The sequence below is a fragment of the Phycodurus eques genome, chromosome 7, assembly GCF_024500275.1.
Source record: "Phycodurus eques isolate BA_2022a chromosome 7, UOR_Pequ_1.1, whole genome shotgun sequence".
Classification (NCBI taxonomy): Eukaryota; Metazoa; Chordata; class Actinopteri; order Syngnathiformes; family Syngnathidae; genus Phycodurus; species Phycodurus eques.
This window is the reverse complement of record NC_084531.1, coordinates 28,379,287-28,402,567: the sequence shown is the minus strand read 5'-3', so window position 1 is coordinate 28,402,567 and position 23,281 is coordinate 28,379,287. Positions and strand designations below refer to the sequence as shown.

Below are 23,281 nucleotides of genomic sequence, written 5' to 3'. Positions count from 1 at the left end.
AAATGCATACAAATAAAAATAAATGTAATTTTTTTTATAAAATAGCATTAAAATGTGTTATTGTCATTATTAAAAAAAAATAAGAACAAAAAGTAATACCCATTTTTACTTCAATAACTGTTTGTTTAATTAATTAATAATAGGTAATTATTGTATTTTAGTTACTGAATTAAAAACTACATTTAATATATAAAGAAATTATACATATACTAAATCAAACAAACTATTGGTTTGATCCAAATTATATATTTTATAGTGTCAATTTTTTATGAACAAATCGAATGCATGCAAAAATAAGTACACATTTTTTTAAACCGTTTTAATGCTAGATCAATAAATACGTTAAGAATGTGTGTAACTAAAAACACTACATACAGCATGTATAAACGTAATAGATACAAATATATAGTTACAAATGAGCTGTTGAACTCATAAATAATGTGTGGCCTGAGGAAAACCGTCCATTGTGCCTGTTTGTGTCACGCTTGTCAATGCGACTTTTACTCAGCGGACGAGCGCTCTTCAAAAAAAAAAAAGAAGAAGAATTTTTCAAAAATGGAGCCTCACAGCAGCTGCTTTTGTCCATTCAAAACTTTAGATTTTCACTTCGGTGTAATAAATGACCACACGCACACGCGCGCACACACAAGAGGTGCCCGCGTGTCATTGGGGGCTCAAAGTATGACGTCAAAGTCTGTGACCCCCCCGGGGTCGAGGGAGGCCTCGGGCGCACGCAAAACATTTTGATGACGACAACTGTGAAGATAAAACGAACTACATTTGTGTGATGACAAAAGGACGCGTACGATATTTTGTGCTTCCTCTTTCATGCTAATGAAGCGTTCGCCCCCAAAAGCGACAACGTTTAGTCAGCAGCAGGTTAAAAGAGAGACTGGAAGAGTCACAGAAAGGTGTAAAAGCGGACGTCCTTGGAAATGTATTGGTCGATTCATGGCTCCAAAAGCTGTTGTGCATTTTACCGTTCGGCGGCTTGGTAGAGAACAGCAAGTTCTGCAAAAAAACAACATTTTAAAGTACGGAAACAGTAAACAGGTGGACGTGTAAATAATAATGAGTCATAAAATGAAATGCATAAAAAGCAATGTGATTACCAGTATGATTAACAGATGTCATCAATTGTTTTTGTATATCGCAAAGATATAAAGCTGATCTATTGTACTGTGAGCTATTTTCTTTCCTTCTTGTTAACCAAAGAGATACTCGTAACCAACCAGTAGGTGGCGCAAACGTGTTTGCCAAGGGGATTTCTGCAGCATCTCTTGTTCATTGTGTGAAGGAAAGCAGCCTTCAGGCGCTCATAAGTGCACCCTGCGAAATCAGCTGCTTTCTGCTGCACGCTTGTCACTATAAGTCACGGGAAAAGAAAGCAACGAGCTGATTTACCGCCGCGGCCCTCGTTGACCCCCCCCCCCCCCCCCAACCCGTCTTTCTTTCAGCACTCCGACAATCAGCCGCCAGGACTGCATTCCAACAATAAATTGTTCTCTCAGTTTTAGTTTTGAAATCGTCGTCATCCATTAGGCTGGCGTCGCTGGAACCGATGGACACCATACATGACTTGGACTCGTTGTGCTGTTTTGAGGTGCCCCCATGCCCACCAACAACGGGTGGGATGTCCACCCCCCAGGACCCACCCACCCCCAGGTGGACGCCTGAAATAGTCACCCACATTTATGACATGTACAGTTTCACATTTTCAAGATTCTCACCATGACAACCATTTTACACAGCGTGCCATTTCTTCTGTCGCGTCAGCCAATCGCATTCTACTGTACAGCCAATCTGTCGGCCAATCACGTGCTACTAGCCAATCAGTGACCTTGTTGATAATGCAATCGGCTTTAGCGTTTGACGAACGCTGCAACTGTGACCCAGCGAGAGCTCTGCGTTTTGACGTTTGCCTGTTCCTGTTCCTGTCCCCGTGGCAGTCGGGAACTCTGCTGGGACTGTGTGTTCCGCATTCTGCGCTCTGTGAATCGTGGATGAAGACAACAATGACGTCTGAGCGTTTCCTGGCCTGCAATCTGTGGATCACCAGGTCTTGCATCACTTTGGAAGATCTTCAAAGCCTGACTGCGAAGTGCGAAGTTGACTGCCTTAAACTGAACTGTACGCTGGCTTCGATTTAACCACTCACAGTTGATCTCAAATGGATTATTAAAATCCTTTGCAACGTTTCCGTTCGGCTGCATTCAGGTCCCAAATCACACTCGTGTCAGGTAAATCCAAGATCCATTTCAGTCGTCAAATCTAGACCCACCTCCATGGACACAAACGTTGTGGCACCTGGATAGAAGTATGACATTTTCAAATCTTTTATATATATTAAAGTCATCACATTTTAGCGTGGAAGGGTTAAATAAAAAATAAAAAAAATGCAACACATCCTTTACGGAATTTATTTTCCTCTCAAGGCAATGTCGTCAAGCCGCCCTGCCCTGGCCTACATTTGAGTTTCATTCCCATATTTTGTACTTTGTGCTGCTTAGGACTCTCATCACTGGGATGGCTTCGGGAAGCATCGTAGCGTTCAACATCGACTTCAACCGCTGGCATTACGAGCACCAGCACAGGTACTGAGCGACAACTGACGGGACACTCCGAGACGAGATGTCGGGTCCGGCAGCAATCTCGGCCGCCTTGAGCGCCGTTCAGCATTGAGTCGCTTTTCTTCTGGGCTTACGTCAAGACTGAGGTCCGGAACGTGTAAATATGCAACAAATGTTTCTGAGACTTGCTCGTGAACTCGAAAAACATTCATACAAACCAGTTACAAGTCATTATGGACTTATTTGGGAAGATGTGTAGATTAGAATTTTTTTTTTTTTTTTTTTTTAAACATTGTAAAGCAGGATGATGTCATTTACGTCAAATTTGTGCATTTTAAACATCCAGAGAGTCACATGGGACAGGACCATTAAGAGTTTCCATGGTAGTGAAACAAATGCAATTAAATGAGGTGAAAAGTGGGCGTTGCGAGCAAATGAATGTGACATTTACAGGAAGGGGGACAAAAATGTTAGGAGGTGTTTTCCCCCGCTGCTTATGCGTTGAGGGCAAAATCATAGTGCCCATTAACTCCATTAATTTGTCACTGACTTCACTCACATTAAAACTCTCCTCTTATGTTAAAAAAAAAATCAGATATAAAATAATATATATACAATATATTATAATATATAAATATGTTATAATATTGTATAAATAAAATATTTTTAAAATTTATGTAAAAAGAAAAATTGCGAAAACCTTTTGTTGGCCCCGTTTTTTTCTTCTTTTGTTATCCACTTTTTGCTTTATTTTTGAATTTGCGAAATCCACCCGAATGCTTGCATCATGCTATATTAAATCTATAGACGCAACTGGTTTAAAAAGCGAGGGAGAAATGTCTTAATTCCTACCAAATGTATTTGCAAATACACACGCAAATCGCAAAGCGCTCCTTGGCAGATAGCGCTGACTAAAATCCAATGTGAACATTTGTGCTTTAAGCCATCAACCTGTAGCCTTCCAACAGAAATATGATTTTAATGATCATGCAGTAGTTGATTTGAAATGAATAAATACGTCCTAAAGCAACGATTAGGGTTTTAAAAAAAAAAAAAAAAAAAAAAAAAAAATGTTGATTTTGTTCAGTTTTTATTTGGGCACATGTGCATTGTAGCGTGTTAATCAGGGTGTTTTGTTTTGTTTTGTTTGTTTAACACAACGACAACAACAACAATCATGTTCAAACACTTGTAGCAAATAGTGGATGTAGCTTTCATGACGTCACACTGTCGAAGGTTTTTCCATCCTCCCCGGTAATAAGCGGATCTGATTTGCACAACTCATTTATTATTTTTTTTTTTTATTCATTTCTATTCAGTGGACTCTTGCCAACACATTTGACTCTCCTTTTTGTCTTCTGGGTCAAATTGACCCAAGTAAGTTTTCCAAATGAAATTTATGATTTTATTGGAAATTATTATTGGTGTGATAGATATACTGTTTTAGCTATTACCTAAAAAAACATATATACATACATTAATTAATATTATAGATTCATTTGACTATCAAAGTTTAGTAGTTTAAAGATGGAAATTCCTGCCTCATTTTGATGTAAAATATTTTTTTTTTTTTTTTTTAAGTAAGAATAATTTCTTGATGTCGGATTTTGGGCTTTTGGTACAATAGAATAATCAAATATAAACAATAGAAATTGTTGATTGTGTGTAGTTGATCAAAATATGACTTCCCCTTGAGAATTGAATGACTGAAATGCGTTTCCTTTTATGACGTTCTAATTGATTGAGATGCACTGGTGTAGAATGAAAATACTATATTTGAATCCTCATGAATTCAAGTTGTGATTGTCCAATCAGCTGGAGTGACTGTCAACATGTTTGTGTCCGTGGTAATGCTTCAAAGACATTTTGGTAAACGAGACCCTTTTTACTTTGACTTATCCTGTGGTTGTTTTTACTTTTTCCCCGCCCCCACAGTACAGTTGTTAAAAAAAAATAATAAAAAAAAAATAACAATAATAATCATGCGGTATCCTGTGCGCTCGGAAGTAATATGAAAAATTGACAGGAACTGAGCAGTAATTTACATGAACCATAATAAAAGAAGTTACAGCAGATATGCAAATAAATTTATATTTTGTGGCACTCTTATGAGACGAGAGTTTGTTTTCATTTTCATTTGAGAATAGTTTTGTTTCAATTATATTAATTTGTTAATGGTATTTAACTGTACTTGTTTATGCTTCTTTGTTTTATATTCTTCCATGATGTTTAATTGACTTCATTTTTATCAGTAGCGTTTTTTAATAATAATAATAAAAAAAATGTCTGGGATATTTCATCTTCAGAGGTTATTCATGCAAACGTGTTGAAAAATGTGGATTGAAGTAGCTCATTGATGAATGTTTGCTGTTTTTCCAAGTGCTTGTACTGCCACCTGCTGTCTGTCTGCTGTTACAACAGGGGTTTACTTAGAAAATGTAATGCAACAATTGTTTTTCCACAAATATCTTTTTTTTTTTTTTTTTTTACATACATGGAAAAAAAAAGAATAAAGAGATTTTGGCGAATTTGGTTATCCATCTTTTTTTTTCTTTTTCGTGAGCTGACCAGCGTTATTTATTTATGTAACCTTTATTTATCCAGGTGGTGAGCGTGTGCGTTCTGGCGAGCTGGTCGGCAAGTGTACGCGTTCCAGCCGACAATCCAAAATTCAGCGGCAAACGCATTCCAGCCGCCACTTGAAAATGGCTGATCCTCGTCCAGCCTAGCTTCCAAGTCATTGGTGAGCCAACTCGGGGGGGGGGGGGGGGGGGGGTGATTATGTGACTCAAAACAGGCCAATTGTGACATCACCATTTAGGAAAATTCAGAAGAAGCCTTTTCAGAAATAGGCAGCTGACAAAAGATTGACTCGGTTGTTTAATTTCACACTTGACAGGCGAGCAGGCACTCCAGATTTTATTTGTTTACAAGCAGTTAAAAAGTCAATTTTCTAGAATATGTCCCCTTTGAAAGGAGCCCATATGCATTGAAGTTATAATATGGATTATGAATGTAGATAATACATCCAGGCATGTTAAAGTCTTGTTACACTAAAGTGACATTTTCTGTCTGTTGAGTACCGTTTATATTATTGTCACTGCAGAGGAAACATTGAAAGGAAAAAAAAAAAAAAAAAAACTAAGACAATCATTCAGTATTTGTGCTATTTGTTTCAACCTCGCTCAGTCAAACGTTTTTAGCAGCCCTTTAAAAACAAGACCGTGGCGTCACGTTCGGTCGCGGACGTGACGCCACCACAACAAATAAGCCGGCTACAGCACATCCGCGGACACAAACATTTGATGCAAGTCAGAACGACACGTTGAAAAGATGCACGCGTGCTCTTTACGAAAAAGAAAAAAATAAATAAATGCTGACTTTTGAATGAACAACATATCATATTTGACTGGAAGCACTGTGCTACATCATGTGGCTTCCATTTGATTCTCATGTTGCATCTCATTCGCTTATTTATTCCATCAGACACACTTAACGCTGTGCTTTTTTGACGGCGCGGCAATCCACGCCACGTGCTCACTAACAATGTCGCTTTCTGAACCGTCAGCGCGGAATTACAAGCATTATGCGATTTAAAAAATATATCGCGGGACAGATAACACCCGTGGTAACATTATAGCAGCAAATTCAAACGAAGGTTGCGTTGAACATTTTGCACCAGAACCTTCGGGAAAGCGGCAACGGCTTGCTGGGGAAAAAAAATGCTGCACGTTTGTAAATAAATAAAGCAATCAATAAATCATGTTCTGTGAAGCAGGTTGGTGTTTGCGCAGCACACAATCGTGACCGTCTTGTGCAGGAAGTAAGGCTCCCGACAGTCACGTGATTTGTGTATTGGGAAACCTGTAAATTAAACTGTTATCTAGAGAATGACATTGTTGGTTTTTTTTTGTTGCAGAAATTATGAATGTGAATGCTGAAGAGCTGATGCTGAACTGCACTGTGGAGTTAACAGAATTGCTCAAACGTTGAATGTGAGAATGTGGAACAGCCCAAATGGATGGAATAATACATAAAACCCAGAGAATGCAATTTAGGTAGAAATATTATATCATTCATGTTGACCGTGAGACTTTAAATGCTTCGAATTGGATGGGAAATGTGGACGAAGACGGTGAATTTATAAAATCTCTCTTAATTAGTGGATTTTATTGTGGAAATGTAGGAAACAGGTTGAAGTTGGAATGGTCTGAATCATTCCAGAAATGCGGAAAGCGGGAATATTGTCACGGAAAATGTGGAATAAAGAAATTGGGGGGGGAATTTGGGGAAGGCGGAACTTGTGCTCTAGATGTCCTGAATGAAGTGTGAATATTTTGAAGATGGAATGGTTTTAATACATGGAGAAATGTGGAAGAAACAGATAGCAAAAATTGGTGGAATAATCATAAAAATAATTAATTTTAGAGCAGAATAACATGTTGTTAGCCTCACAGCATAGTTGCCTATGTCATTTTTATCTCACGGTTACGATATCAATAAAGATACCATTGTGCTTGCTAAAAATTTTTTTTTTCCCGAAAACATTCAAATATGACTTAAACTAATATGCTATTAAGCTAACAGTATGCGAACATGCTCTTCAGCAATGACACAAAAATCATTTGGAAAAAAAGACAATCTTGGCCGGTGAACTGCTGTTCAGTTCGTAGCTCACCAAAGTCAGCGGTGAGCAGACGGCGGACGTCCTGGCACGCGCTTAGAACGGAGACACGGGGGAGCGCACCGTGTCGGCCGAACCCGGAGAATAGTCCTCCGACTCGGACGTGAAGTCGGCGGGGGACAGGACCACGGGGTTGGAGCCGCAGGGGGACGCGGACGACGCGGACGAGCGAGCCCCGTGCGGGAAGTTGGGATGTTGTTGTCTTTGACGGAAAACTTGCTTCTCCTTGTCCAGCGGCGTGTTCTGACAGAGGAAACAAACAAGGGGGGGGTAATTGAGAATAATTTGGTGTCACAGTGAAAATATTTGTTCACAAACAACATTACATTGCCATGCCTGAAGTTGGAAAATAGGACTGGCACCCCAAAAAGGTTTTTGTTGTTGTTGTTTGTGTTTTTAGGGATACGATTTTATTTTTGAAAAACATACACTTCTCTTAAAAAATAGATATATTTTTTGGAAATTCTGTCAAAAAGAAAATCTAAACAATATTTGTTTTTAAATTAAATATTGAACCTGAACAATTCTTTTCCATAACTATATATGCTACTTTTTGTCTTATATAGAATTTGTTCCAAAACAACATTTTCCTCAAGAATGTGACTTTTTTCCAAAATAAAAATTTGCTTCACCACCATCCTTTTTTTCTTTCAAATATGGCCTCATAAAATTGTTTTAGAATGAAAACTAAATTAAATCCAAACATTTTTATATAATTATATAAAATTATTTTTTAAATTAATATTCAATATTTAGTATTGATTTGTATATATATATATATAATTTTGATAATTCTTTAATGTAATTAAAACATGGAGAAAATTTTAAATAATTAAAATAAAAACAATGAATAAAATGAAATTAAATTATTAAATTAAACTTCATTAATTCAACATTACATAATGAAAAATAACTAAAAAAGGCTTTCTAAAAATGTACTACATTTTGTCAAAAATATACAGCTTTTTCTCTTAAAAAATATGTCACTCTTTTCCTGAAAATATTCGTTCTTTTCCTGTAGGACTAAATATTGTAGATTTTATCCCAAAAATATATTTTGTAATTGAAAATGTTTTCCGCCCGACGTCTTTCTCCAAAATAACAATTCACACACATTCCGAACAATAAAAAGGTCCTGCCCGTGTAAATACAAATTGTGTCAAATGTAAGTGTGCGTGCGGCCTTACTGTGATGAGCATCACGCCTGCTGTTGTGCCGCTGCCCTTGGGTCCAGTGTTGAAGTTCTTCTTGATCCTGACGGCCACCGGCAGCTGCCGTTGGTTCTCTGACACGCCGTCCTCCTGCGAAAGCAAGTTTTCCCCACACGGCCGCTTGAACGTTCGCCCAAACGGAAATCAGCGACATCGTCATCAGCGGCGTCTTCTTACATTAACCCACGGGTGCTCCAGCACCTGCGCGGCCGAGAGTCGTCGGTCCACGTCCACCTGCAGCATGCCGGCGATGAGAGCCTGAACGAGAAAGGCGCAAAGGTCACAGAAGGTCACAGGCGACAGAAGCACCCACGTAAGGTCGCGAAGGCACGGGAGCGGGGGCGCGGACCTTGGCAGAGTCCGACACGTTGTCCCAGTGCGGCGCGGGGAACTCCAGCTCGGCTCTCAGGATCTCTTGAAACAGAACGGCTTGGTCGTCGCCCTTGCTGTAAAAACATTGCTGCCATTACCATTAAGCAAACACAGATCTACTTTATTTCATGCGAACACTTGAGAATGACAACCCGGGCTTCATTTGATTTTCAGGTATTAAAAAAAACTAGTTAAAATACACATGTAAAGTTTTTTTTTTATATTTATTTTATCCGAAGTAATGTTACACTTCTTGTCACAATATCAATAAAAATACCATTGTAATGCTAAAATGGTGTGGTTTTTTTCTTTCTTTTTAATGTCTGTGTAGAGTGGCAGCCGTCTTCTTTGTTGGATTTGTTGGGTTTTTTTCTTCTTGTTTTACAAAAATGTTCAAAACTAACTGTCAACTTTGCTATTCGGCAAATGAAATCGTTTATTTTAACAATAAAATGGTAAGTCATTCTCATTTTGGAGGTGTATTACTCAAAATGTATGTAGTTATAATGAATTAAGACCAATTATTTATTAAAATACATGTTTTTAAAAATGTATCTGCACATGTAAAATGTATTTGTTCTAACAGTAAAGTGATGGTATTGGCAGGGGGGGGGGGGAAGTGCCACGCATAGCAAAAAACCCCCACAAATAATTACCCCCCCCCTAAAAATTTTCATAATTGCCTGTATTAAAATTTGAACGCATAGAAAATGCCACTAATTGTGAGCTCAAATTCTTCAACTTCAAAAACATCTTACAGGTTTACCCTTAAAAATGGATATCAAAAAAATTCCGCAGAATACTGTGTGTACATGCACATGCAGCGAAGACTCTCATAACTTCTATAACAACCCAGGCTAAACTTAGCTCCTCCCTGACATACATAGCTTGTCACTTAGTTGAGATCTATTGCGTCAACATACTTCCTTGACACTTTCCTACGTTGCCTGGGATTTGGCGCCATCTTGTGGTATCTTAGAGTGATTCAGAAAGCACAAAAAAGAGTTTTTCAGCAAATACCTGAGTGGGGATAAGTTCCCCAAAAATGTCGATTTGTGAATAGTAAACCACAAATCAGCAGGGGTTCAATATATTACAGTTTTTATTTCATTGCTTAAAGTTATTGAACAAGATCAGGGGTGCGAAACACATGTTTGTTGCGGGCCACATTTCCGATTCCGATTTACAATTTCCCTCGGAGGAGCATCAAATACGAAGTAACGATGTAAAAAGGTGTTTGGTCACGGAAAATTTGTGCTGTATCTCAACGTTATTATTTATTACATATGACAATGCGAAATTTGGGTACAGATTTTAGCAAGAATCATGGAAGTTGACGCACATGATTTGCTTTTGCGGGCCACATAAAATGATGCGGTGGGCCAGAACTGGCCCTCGGGTCTTGAGTTTGACATCTTGAGATAAATTAATAGTAAAAAAAAAATTTTTTTTTTAAAAACAAACAAAAACTACATTTTAATGAACTAATTCTAGGAATGAACAGCTAAATAAATGAGGCAAAAATTGAGCATGTCGACGGTCAACGCGCTGCTTTAAAGAACAGCGTGGACTGTACTTCTTTGCCGATCCCAGAATTTACATTCTCGTACCAATTGAAGGGGGGAAAACCACACAGCAGGATGTAAGTGATAACACCTGCAGCCCAAATGTCCACCTTGAGGCCGTACCTGGAATTGAACGGGAAGGTTCAGAAACACACTAACGGGCCACAACATCGTCACCTTGTCAAATCCTGGGACTTTTCAAAGTTGGCCGTCGGCAAAGATGATAGCAGCACTCACCCCTTCTCGGCGACGATCTCCGGCGCCACGTACGTGGGCGTGCCGCACACCGTGTACAGGAAACCGTTGACCACGGTGGCCAGGCCAAAGTCGCCCAGCTTCAGAGATTTGCTGCCGTCGGGATGTTGGTAAACCTTTGTCACACGCCGCAGGAGAAAATCAACAAGAAGTGAACATTTAGCTACGATAAACAATAGTCGAATTTTGTTCACAACGGCAGGGGGCCTCAAACGTTTTGGGTCCAGGGAGGGGCTTTTTTTATTTATTTATTTATTTATTTTTAAATGTTTTAATTTTTTTTCTTCTCCAAGTGCCCACTTATAATTCTAATGGCAATTAAGTAAAATTACCACATGTAACCCTCAATGTCACGGGAATTAATAAGGTGACTATTAAAAAAAATTAAAAAGCAATGTTTTCATGACAAATTCATATTTGTATGAGAATAGTCCGATTTTTTTCAAAAAAAAAAAGTTGTAATCTCTAAAAGGACAAATATTTTTGCGCTGAAAAATGGGCAGAACTATTTCAGAATAAAGTGACGAGACGAAGTCCTAATGTATATTCAAGTCAAAGTTTAACGGGGGACAAAAGTCATATTTTATCAAGTCAATTTCCTAAAAATACATTTTTATTCTTGTAATATTATTCCTTTTATTCTTGAACAGATGCCTTTATGATCTAAAAACAAACAAAAAAAAAAAAAAACGACTTTCAGTGTAAATAAAAAATAGGATTTTATTCCTGTAATAATACGCCATATTTGAAGGACCCCCCCCACCGCCACCCCCAACACCAACCCCCCACCCCTCCCCAAGCTCTACTCTATGGACTGAATTTGTTTACCAGCAGGTTTTCTGGTTTGATGTCTCTGTGGACGATGTTGAGGCCGTGCAGGTACTTGATGGCGCTGGCCAAGTTGAAGAGCATACAGCTGGCGTCGCGCTCTGTGTATTTGCTGGAGGAGGTGATGGCGTCAAACAGGTCGCCCCCCTTGCGCGGGCACATTAAAGGTTTCGTGACGAAGTTAGGGTTTCGGATGAGGCTTTTAAAAAAAGGCTAGTGTTTCAAAATGGGTTTTCAATCCAGATTCAGGGTTTAAAGCCAGGGTTAGTGTTTCAAATAGAAAAAAAGGTCGATGAATGACAAATCCTTCGCATACCTTGACTAACTCCATGACGAGATAAATCTCATTCCCGGTGTCCATCTCTTCAATCAGCAGCACGATGTTGGGATGTTTGACACGGCGAAGGATGGACACCTCGCTCTGGATCATGTGCTCCTGCACAGGAAACAGAGCGACGACCAAAGCTGGCAAAAGTACTCAACGCTCTGGGCTCTATTTTCGTGGACGGCGCAATGCAAATTGGTTAAAAACAGACTGAATTACAGCAGGTAAAAAAAATAATAATAATGATTATGTTAAAAAAATAAAATCAATAAATAACACTATTCAATGAAAGCGTTGATCGACTTTCATATACTGATAATAATGCTGATTTACAATGACTCCGCCTTCTGCATTGACCACCCACAAACCGGATGTGAGACGGATCTTCAAACGACAAAAGATCAATAAAGCGACGGCGGGCCCAGACCTTGCGTCCCCATGCTGCCTCAAAGTCTGCGCGGACCAGCTCGCTCCAGTCTTCTCACAGATCTTCAATAGATCTATGAAGTGTGTGAAGTACCATCCTGTTTCAGACACTCTCCAAGAAACCGGCAACCTCGGGTCTGAATGACTACGGGCCTGTCGCTCTGACATCTGTGGTCATGAAGTCCTTTGAAAGCCTCGTGCTGGACCACCTCAAGAGTGTCACAGCATCCAAATAAAGATGATTCTGATTCTGATGCTAGAGCCCCTGCAGTTTTCCTACTGAGGGCTTGGACGCTGCCAGAACTAAGACAGGAGCATGCAAAATCCTCTCGGAGCCTCCACCTCTTCCAGCTCCTTCCTTCAGGTAGGCGCGAACGATCAATGCAAACTAAAACCAGCAGACATTCCAACAGCCTTTTCCCTCTTGTCATTAACTAACAGTTAACTTACAATTCCATTGTAACATGCTGCCAATTTCGCAACATCTCTGTCGGGACACGTCTACATTACTCTCATCACTCTGCACTATTTGCATTTCTACTATTGACCGACACTGGCCACTCATGTGCTTGAGAACTATCTGCACCATTTGCACAATTGTCACTTTACCAGATTATCGCTGTATTCGTCATTTCAAGCTACTCTAAATTGCGAGAGGACAAGAAAAGAAATAAAAAACATTTGTACCAGCATTAACAGGATCTTTTCATTGCTCAGTGACTCGCCATAATGTGTTTTATGTTTTTATGTATTGTCAAGTGGCTGTCCGTTGTCGGACTAGAACGGCTCCAACTACCGGAGACAAATTCCTTGTATGTTTTTGACATACTTGTCAAACAAAGATTATTCTGATTCTGGTAAAGTGATGAGCTGGTAAGCACCTTTCCTCTGCATTTGTCCTTGCTGATGATCTTCAGGGCGTATTCTCTTCCCGTGGACCTCTCAACACACTCTCGCACAACAGCGAAGTTGCCGCTGCCTAAAGTCCGGCCCACTTTGTAGCGCTCCGCGATGGAGCCGGGGACGGGGTACTCGTCCATGGGCTCAGCTGTGCCAGCGAAGGGGGGATGGGGGGGGAATTACTTCATATTTCAAAATTTAGTAAATCACGTAGCTTATTCCTCAAGCGAGGTAGCTCACCTTCGCTGCAGGGTCCGTCTCCTTCGTCCATGGAGCTGCACACCTTGGTGGAAGCCAAGGAGAGGGACGAGCCGCTGTGCTGGGATCCCTACCCAGGCCAAAAAGCACAGGAAATATTTGTTTTCTGTCACATGTGACATAACATTCTTGTTTCGGCGGGCTAAACAAGGAGGCATACCAATTTTTACACAAATTAAGATAATCATAATAAAATATGTGAAGAAAAGTAATACCCTTTACCTTTGTATTATTGTCTAACTATGTATGTTTTTCGAATATTTGTAGATTTTTCATATAATCTTATCGTATTTTTGGAACTATTTTTCCATTGTTTCTAAGATTTGTATTATTTTCATAGAATATTTTTGTATTTTATCTAGTATCTTTGCATTATTTTCTATTTGTGTATTTTGCAGATAATAATATTGGATTTTGTGTCTTATATTCTTGTATCTTTTATATATTTTGGTGTGATATTCGTGTATTTTTCATCTATGTTTTGTATTTTTTCCCCAATTTTTTTTCCTTTTTCTCTTATATTTTGGTATTATTTTCTAATATTTTTGTGCAATATGTGTTTCCCATCTAGTACATTCGTGCTTCTTGTCAAACAGCGCTGAACAATTTCTCGTCTCCTTATTGTTTTCATCATTTTGTGTATTTTCCATCTAATAATTTTCTCATTTGTGTACTCTATGTTGAATATTTGTGTATGATTTTCTAATATTTCTGTATTTTTCAGCTTTTTTAAAAATGTTGTTTATACTTTTGGCATTATTTACTATTTGTGTGTTTTAAGACTGTGTGTCATAGCTTGGTATTATTATGTTTTAGCATTATTTTTGTAAAATATTTGTGTATTTCTCAATTGACTACTTTTTTATTTAATATATATTTGTACTTTTTGTCAAACTTTTTAAAAATTATTTTCTAATATTTCATGCATTATTTTTTCATTAGTTTTGTATTCTTTATGAAAATTCGACTATTGTTTATCATAGCTAAATGTTCACTTCTTGTTGATTTTCTCCTGCATCTAATAATTTTCTCATTTGTGTACTCTATGTTGCATATTTGTGTATGATTTTCCAATATTTCTGTATTTTTCAGCTTTTTTAAAAATGTTTTTTATACTTTTGGCATTATTTACTATTTGTGTGTTTTAAGACTGTGTGTCATAGCTTGGTATTATAATGTTTTAGTATTATTTTTTGTAAACTATTTGCGTATTTCTCAATTGACTACTTTTTTATTTTTGTTTAATATATATTTGTACTTTTTGTCAAACATTTTAAAAATTATTTTCTAATATTTCATGCATTATTTTTTCATTAGTTTTGTATTGTTTATGCAATGTTTTGTTGAATTTGCTCTTATTTTTGTATTATTGTTGAACATTTCTGCATCATTTTCTCACATTTTTAAACCTTTTGTATTATCTTTTTTAAATATTTGTGTATTTTTTTCCCCCGGCTTTCTTCCCCATATTTGTCTATTTTTTTGTCTAATATTTTAAGTATTATCACTTAGGCTATCATTATTGTTATCGTTGTGCAAGTGTAATTCATGTTTTGACTTGTGCCATTACCACCGCATTTCTTTTCGCAACATGGTAATTTCGTCTTTTTTGCTTCCTATAATCGTGATATTACATTTTTATATATCTTTTCTTTCTCGACTACAACACATTTTAAATGTTTGCTCACGTCTTTAACGGATACAGATTGTGCACTGTAGCCCTCCATCTACACATATGAGAAGTACTTTGTTATTAAAGAATAATACATATTTTTCCCCTACCTGCCGTCTCCTGTGGCTCCCAGGACTGGTGGGAGAGGGGCAAGGTGATTTTCCCGATCGAGGGGTGGACAGCTGACTGCCTGCAGTCCCGTTAGCTGACAGTAGAGACACGACAGTTGTCGGTTTTTCCCCCCAATTCCGGGCTAAAAACAATAAGCAATGTGCGATTTGTGAGGCAACACCTGAGCCGGTCGACGAGGGTGACTTGCTCCTGCGAGACATTCCGCCGCTTCTGGGAGAACAGCGACCGTGCACCGAGGGAAGTCGACCGTAGGAGGCCGACTTGGCCACCCTGCAATCTGTACACAAAACAAATGAAGAATAAACCGGGAGGTTTTTTTAAAATAGTTTTGTTGCTCTGGGCTCATGTCAGAAGAAGCAAGAATTGCTTCCCAGAGTTGAGGTTTTGAGCTATAGCAGCTTCCACCCGCATAGATCCTTTCAAGAATGCTGTACAAGTTCTCGATAGGGTGGAGGTCAGGGGATGATGAGTTTTTTTTGTTTTTTTTTTTAACGAGTCATTCCACCTCGATAGCCACAGCAGCTAAAACTTCAGTTAGGAGCATGGTTCATTGGCTTGCATGGGAATAATTTGAACTGTTTTACTCAGAAATCATTGCTGTTTATTTCAATGCATGAAAAGATGGCAGAAAATTCAATCTCTCTGTTATCGTTGAGGCTTTTCTATCTTGACCTCATTAGTGTAGGGTGTAACAGCACACCTTTCTTTGACTAATAAAATGTAATTTGATCATAATATGTATTAAACTGTGTGTATGAGCCTAATAAACTTAATATATTTAATATGAATTAATATTTTGCATAAAGGTACAATAATTTGTCTTATGTCCAAGTGCCTCAATAAAATATCTATACAAGCACATATTTTTATCAAATATATTTCCATTTGTTTTTAATATTTATGTATTTTTTGTCTAATATAATTTTCTTTTGGGCAATCTCTTATTATTATTACATGCATTAATTTTACTTATTTATCATCTAATATTTTGGGATTTTGTGTCTCATGTTTTTGTATTAACATACTTTCTTAACTGTTCGTAATATATATATATATTTTTTTCTAATATTAGTGTATTTTCATCAAATACTTTGGTATTTTTGGGATAATACTTGCATTCATATTTTTGTCTATTTCTGTTTCTTTGTGGGGTTTTTTTGTCAAACATTTTTGTAAAATGTTCTAATACTTTCGTATTTTTGTTGTTGAATATTACTATATTATTTTCACATATTGTTTTTATAAAAAGAAAATCCAATACATTTGTGTATTTTTTTTTTTGGTCTAATATTTTGAGCATCATGATATCGTGCACTGGAGTTTTTACTTGTGCCATTGCGTTAGTAAATGCCACATTTGACATCTGCCAGGCTTACCACGTTCGTCCAAACTCAAGTCATCTTGGTAGCGGTATTTTTCAGGCCCACAAGCGAAGAAGATGTCATCTTCTCCAAAAAAGTCCTGGAGGCACGTAACCTGCAAAACAAGCACTCGCTGTTTTTATAGTCATATTTATCAGTGGTTCCGTTCTAAAAAAAAAAAAATTTAAAAAAAAATTTAAAAAATTAAAATTAAAACAAATGTACTTAAAAGTTAAATACAACTGAACTGTATTAGGCAGTGGTTATTTTGCATGCCGCTAGAGGGAGCCCAGGTAGCACATTTTGAGAATGACTGAAACATTGCAAATAGATAAGCAAACGTCTTAGTGTATGCTGCTGGTGCTCTCATTACAATTGCGCCAAGTCAGCGCTCATAAATAAAGAAAAAGACACTGATGGAGTCCTGACCTTGTCCTTAAAAGCCGCTACAGATACACTTAACTAAAGCACATTTCCTCTTGCAGGGAGAGCACCTCTGCCAGCATACCTCAAGCTGTAATTGAATGTCCTCTTATTATCCTTATCTGGCCATGACTGGAACACGTGCAAATATGAGTCAAATCATTGTCCAAAATGGTCAGACAACGAGCATATGAACCGAATGTGTCCACAGCAGACACGCCCACCCACTCTGATGGACCCCACCAAGTCCGCCCTTCCTCCAAAACGTGTGCCGACTCCCAAAGGGAGGGGAGCTGCAAGGAAGGCCGTTGCCAAGGAGACGCGATGGAAAAAAACAATTCCCGACTGAGAAAGAGGAGATGAGGAGGGCAGGGCAGCTCTCAGGCTGGAGTGCTGACCGGGTAAAAGCAAAATGACGGTACGACGCCTCTGAGAGCTTTTCTTCAAAAGTCTACCAGGCCATCATTAGATGTGTTGTTTTACACTATGATCACCGCTAGAATGTTGACGTCCACCGAGGTCAAACTGTGGGAAGAGCGGGAAACACAATGGACCACAAAGTGCAAAAGTAGCTGACACTATGATGACGCTCTCACTTAATGTTTTCCGCAACATTTCTCTTCTCGAGGCATTCCTGGGAATATTCTCATTCGTTCAGGTCATTTCATTCTCAGGGGCGTTGAATCGATCGTAACTGGACTGTTCCGATCGTCTCAGAAGATGTTTCGCCTCTCATCTGAGCGGGCTTCATCGGTTCATGCAACGAAAGGCCTAGTTAGAGCTGGTGTGGAGAAACCCAACTACTTTTTTCTCAAACATAGCCCCCGGGGGACACCCAATGTTTGAGAAATCTTGACCATTTTGACTTGGATTCTAAAATGCATACTCACAAAGAAGGGTACAAATGGACGATCTGGGACTTTTTGTGCTGCCGATTTATCATGCTTTGCCTTGTTTAAACCCTCTGACTCTTCCCAAATGGGACAGAAATGAGGATGGATGAGGCAGGACAACAAGGTTTGGCTTTCTGCTCATCCTCTGCTGTGACTTGGCTATTGAACACAGGAGCTCCCCCGCGCAGCATCCCCACCATGAAGCCACAAACGTACCCTTTTATCCTTGCTTAAGAGTCAATAGTGTTTTATTTTCAAGTAACAGGGGCGCTACTTTTCGTAGTCATGATCTTGCATCAGAAAACTGAGGCCGTGTTCTAAAATAGTTTTGTTCTTCTGGGGACAATCAGACTTTGGTTTGAAGACCTAAATATAGAAAGTGCTGGATAAGGATTGCAATTAGGAGCGTTGAGAACAAATGCAAAAAATGTTGCAATACAGTGAATTAGTATCTTGATGGCACTGACTGAATGCAATTGAAGACAAAACATTGAAGATAAGGAGGCAGACAAAGCCACCGGCTCGTCTTTTGCGTCATCCCAATCTTTTTGTCAAATTGATTAATTTCTCATATGGCTTCGCAAACACCTTCCGTCGTGCGTTATTCGTCCCCGACTGGCTGATTAAAAGCGAGCCCGTCAGTCGATACTCGTACGGGAAACTCACGCTCGACAACAGTGAGCGCGCCGGACGGGGGAGGGGTCGGGATCAGGCCTGGCGGAGTTGCTGTGTCACTGAGCCGGCAGGCACAAAAAAATCTATATAAAACAACACCATCACCACTGCCCTAGTTACAATGCTCCATTGCAAGTCTACAGCAAGGTAGCACTTTTCATTTCTTCTGATCAAAGTCTGCAAAGGCCCGAGATGTCTCTACACATTATTCCTGAGCGTTTATCCTTTGTCGTGGGGTGTGTCAAAACTGATTTCACCTCCCCGATCTGCTCCGAATAAGGTCAGGACCGACAGTCGGAGATGTCAAACAAGATTTCAGTCGGCGTTATAGAAAAGACATGTCGGTGGCGTGCATAAGAAAAGATTACAGAGCAGCAGGGCCGAGCCGCGTCCATTACTGCGGCGAGTGGAAGGCCGCGGGCTGACCCGATCACCTCAGACCAAAGTCAGTCATGCATAGTTACTAATCTCTAGCCACATTTAACCGAGTGTCACCACACCGCCGATATCCCTAAGGAGATGTTCTCCGTCCGATGGTTGCAAAGTGTATCTAAAGCCCATCCTGCCATGTTTGAGCACAACGATAGACCGCAAATGTACTTGAGGACCCGCAGGTTACCGCCCCACTGAGGCCTTATACCGTAATCACTTTGTTGACATTAAGATCTGGAGAATGCGGATTTGAAAATTTCGTTGCAGGGCCGCCAATTTTCGAAAAATAATGAAATCCACAAGAAAATAACGGAATTAATCCCTTCCAGGGTCAAAGGCTAAAATTATCATTCAAGCCATTTAGCCATTTAGCCATTTAGTTTCCTCAATTGCACTGCCTTGGTCAAATGATATAGAAGGTTTTGTTTACTCGTGGTGCCCCTTCTACTGCCGCCCGGAAGTACATGTTTATACTGCGATATCGTAGTGGGATTATAGCCGGGCGCCATGTGCTCCATCTCGGTGCCGCCGCATCCCTGAGCCCTCACTCTCTGACATCACTGCCTGCTGCACCGCTCTGCAGCAGTTCCTTAGCAACCGGCTCAGGAAACCACATCACCATGGAAACCGTAGACACCATCAGAGAGGCTGGGAGGGGAGGGGAGGGGCGGCGAAGTGATTCGATTTTGTGATATGGTTGAGAGCGTGGAGGGCAGTCACAGTAAATCTTTGAATTGGCTTCGTTAAAGAGCTGGATACTTCAATGCGATGTGATGAATGCTAAATCGTACTGAAAATGTTAATAATTGCAGCTCTAAATTCATATCCATCCAAAATACGTACTTTATCGATGCTAGCTGTCGCTCTTTCTGAAATGGGCGACCGGGGTGGCATCCTTGGGCATAGGCTATGTTGTTCACAGGCTTTCCACTCAAGAAGGCCAACATGGTACATACCGCCTTCCCGTCCACCGTGAACAGCCTTTTGACGGCGCCGCTGTCCAGCTTAATGGCGTCGGTGATGTCCGTCAAGACCTGCTCGAACGAGTGCGCCGTCTTCTTGTTGAGCAGGACGCGCACGGCCTTGCGGGGCTTCACGCCGCTGCGGATTATGGTCACCAGCTTGGGCTTGATGAAGTCCTTGCTCTCCCGGGTCTCCGGCGAGCCGACCCTGGCGCTGCCGAGGGAGGGCGGGTCGCGGGGGCCCGCGACGGCGGTCCAGGCGCCGGCTGACCAGTTGGGGTTGACGTTCTTGGTATAGTCCACCATCTTGTAGGGCTCAAAGGAGGCACACACATAGCTTTCTCCTAAAGCAGGATGTGAACATGTGTTGGCATTAGGCATTAAGTCATGTCTAATATAATCATATTGTTTTAGCGCCATCAAACGGCGTCTTGGTGCCGAGCAACTGAGTGGAAGATCTTCATATAGCCAGGCCATAACAATAAAGAGAAAATAATAGAAAAAATGAGTTTGAGAACTACTGAATTAAAGAACACAGCCCACCTTCCACGAGCTGCTCCATGCCAGTGATCCTCGTCATCCCATCAACTGAGTAGATGGTCCGAACCCCTTGCGGTAGGTTGACGTTGTCCGAGAGCGCTCGCGTGAGGTCGGCCAGGAGCGCGTCCAGGGAGCGGAACCTGTCCTGGGAAATGGCGTACACGATCCCTTGGAAGTAGCGGTCCCCGTTGCGGTAGAAGCGAACCTTCTTGGCCTTCTTCTCCGAGCTCAGCGCCTGCAGCGTCCTGGTTCGGTACAGGCTGCAGTGGGCGCTGTGAGTGGGACTGGGGAGCCCGTTGCCCCTGGAGCCCCGGCGGGCATACCTCTGCGCCTTGTCACGCTCGTCAAAGTGCTCCAGTTCCATGTTTGGCGGTGCTTTTACACCCTAAAAATGATACAGCAAACAAGGCTACTGATATTAAAGGGGACACACTGTTTCATTTGTTCCGTAACCAAGATTGTAAAATAAACCTACTCATATATAAAATCAATTTTCCTCACTGAAATTATTTGAATTTCCATTCATCTGTTCCACGCCACCACAAAAAAAAACCACCATTTTTTTCTTATGTTTTTGATTAAATAAAATAGCACTGTATTGTAAAATGTAAATTTCAAAACATAATAGAAGTGAATGTAAACAAATAAACTAGTTTTATGAATTCTAATAAAGCCGAAAAGTCACATACAGTAGTGACCTGTGTCTTTACGACGGGCGTGGCCTAGTGAGCGACGATGCCAGCCATTTGGCCATTTTCCACGGCTCCTTGCCAGTATTTTTTATTTTGTATTTCTGTGTTTGGCTGCTTTTCCAATTTAATAAAGGGCTAAAAGTCCATTGGTGAGTGTGTTTTTTTCCCCTTCACTCAAGCCAAATCTTGGCTCGCAACACAGCAAAAAAAAAAAATCTACCAAGCGACGGCTTGGAACTTGAACAAGTTGTCAATTAGGGCACCTGTAAGTTCCGGCACCACTGTATTATGGAAATTCTGTTTTTTTATGATTATTATTATTATTATTATTGTTTGTGGTGCCGATCATCTGGCCCCACTCAAATGAAGCGGAATGCCATTGATCCGTTCCACCGACCCAAAAATAAATGTAACGTGTTTTTAGCAGTTAAAATAGTATTCTGTGGTACTGTACTATACAAAAACATACAATAAGACCATACTTGAATAGAATTTAAATAATGAAACAGTTTGTGCATCATGATAATTCAATGGGTATTGTATTGCTCATTCTGGGGTGCATGCCTTGGTCACCAGGGGGCAGTGTAATACATACAGACATACCACGGGAAGATTTCATGACGAAACACAGAAGAAGACCCTTGCAACTAAGCTGCGATAGTATTTGTCATTTTTCACAGAGGATAAAGAATATATGTCAGTGAGTACTGTATGCTCTGTCTGCATATTTTGCTGACGGTTTTAGAATTTCCGCAGCATTGATGATATTTGCGTTAGCCTGTTATGCATTTAGCATTTTGTGTTAGCTTTAAGCCAGCACACTTTCAGACGACAAACGTTCAATGTGCTCTGGTTGAATTCACAACGTGTGAGTCTGTGAGGGAGTCATTTTAAAGTCAACTTTAACTGGGAGTGGCAATAAACAGTTTGAAGCAAGCAGGTTTTTTTTTATTTGCCAAAGCAATGCTTGTTGTGTCGTTTGTTGCCGTCATCTAATGCTCGTGATTCCATTTTTCTGCTCGCAAGTCAAGACAAAACAAAAGAAAAGAAAAGAAAAAAAAATCAGCAGGGGGACAGCTCGTCTCGAAAAACTAGCAAAATTCAGCAAGGTCCATACAATAGGGTGGTAAATGTAATTCATGGTCCTTGGGGTATGTTGCTGAAACAATGTTCTGAACATTTAACTGTTTTAAATTGTGCATTTGCGTGAATCGGGGAAATCTGGACAAATCTGAGCCCCCTGCGGTATCCAAGCTATGCTGCTGCTCGGACAAATAAGGAGCATGTCACACCCATTGCATGCAATGCTCCTTTTTTTTTTTTTTTTTTACACCTTCCACAATCAGGACAGTTCTCATTCATTTTTTTTTTTTAAAGAATTAAGAGACAAACATTGGAGCAGCATATGCATTTACTGTTACCATTAAAGCAGCTTCGGCAAGATACAAGAAAAAATAGAGCAGTTGAAAGGAAATTGGATTGTGCTTACCTGCGAGATGTAAGCAGAACGTGTGTGTGTGCGTGTGGGGGGGGGAGAAAAAGATTGAAAGTTGTCTTGCAATCATTTGATGTCACAGTCGCTCCGAGTGTCCCTTTGTTGCTGCGTGTGCACGCCCGGCTGCCGTGTGCTCGCAGGCGGGGAGGAGGCAGGGCTGGAGCGGGTGTCCTCCTCCGCCCTGCTGCTCTTCCTCCCCCCTCCTCCACCTGCTACCTCCTCCTCCTCCTCCTCCTCCTCCTCGTCGGCCATTGCGGTGGTGACTTGTGCGCGTCCACGTACACGATGGCAGTAAGTTTCACCATGACGTGAAGTACTTCCGGGTGGCATCCTGAACCTCAAGCATTAGCATAGTAAAAAAAAAGAAACGCATTAAATGTCATTTGTCCAAGGCAGAGCGATTGAGGAAGCAGCATAAATGACTTGAATGATGATGTTTAGCTTTCAACACTACTCCCGAAGGGTGAATGTGTGAAGTGGCAGGCAGGAAAAAAAATATATATATATAAGTGTGTAATTTACATTGGTAAGTTTATTAAATTCAGACATGCTGGTAGTTAACATGTTCCTTGAGGGACTGGCCAATTAAATGATTTTTGTGACACTCGCA

General features: G+C 40.1%; 2 protein-coding genes across 5 annotated transcripts in view; one reads left to right on the top strand and one right to left on the bottom strand.

Moving 5' to 3' along the window:
- The window catches only part of LOC133405443 (neurobeachin-like), a 132,172-nt gene extending 127,146 nt beyond the window's left edge, over positions 1-5,026 (top strand). The window contains exon 28 of the mRNA XM_061682373.1: positions 2,511-5,026. Within this exon, the coding sequence (XP_061538357.1) occupies positions 2,511-2,601 (91 nt within the window). The 3' untranslated portion in view covers positions 2,602-5,026. The remainder of the gene's footprint in view (positions 1-2,510) is intronic.
- On the bottom strand, positions 1,680-22,905 carry dclk1b (doublecortin-like kinase 1b). Of its 4 annotated transcripts, XM_061682376.1 has the most exons (17): positions 22,666-22,905; positions 20,488-20,869; positions 19,939-20,288; positions 16,575-16,674; positions 15,359-15,475; positions 15,177-15,271; positions 13,377-13,464; positions 13,118-13,284; positions 11,802-11,921; positions 11,486-11,632; positions 10,640-10,773; positions 10,448-10,525; positions 8,815-8,911; positions 8,643-8,723; positions 8,442-8,555; positions 7,249-7,497; positions 1,680-2,307 (listed from the first exon to the last, which is right to left on the bottom strand). In XM_061682376.1, the coding sequence occupies exons 2-16, from the start codon at positions 20,846-20,848 to the stop codon at positions 7,291-7,293; spliced, it is 2,256 nt and encodes a 751-aa protein (XP_061538360.1). In that variant the 5' UTR covers positions 20,849-20,869; positions 22,666-22,905; the 3' UTR covers positions 1,680-2,307; positions 7,249-7,290. The 4 variants fall into 4 exon arrangements, with proteins under 4 accessions (XP_061538360.1, XP_061538358.1, XP_061538362.1 ...); XM_061682374.1 differs by lacking the exon at positions 1,680-2,307 and having other exon boundaries at positions 5,412-7,497; XM_061682378.1 differs by lacking the exons at positions 1,680-2,307; positions 19,939-20,288; positions 20,488-20,869; positions 22,666-22,905 and adding an exon at positions 16,989-17,005 and having other exon boundaries at positions 5,414-7,497.
- Positions 22,906-23,281: the final 376 nt, after the last annotated feature.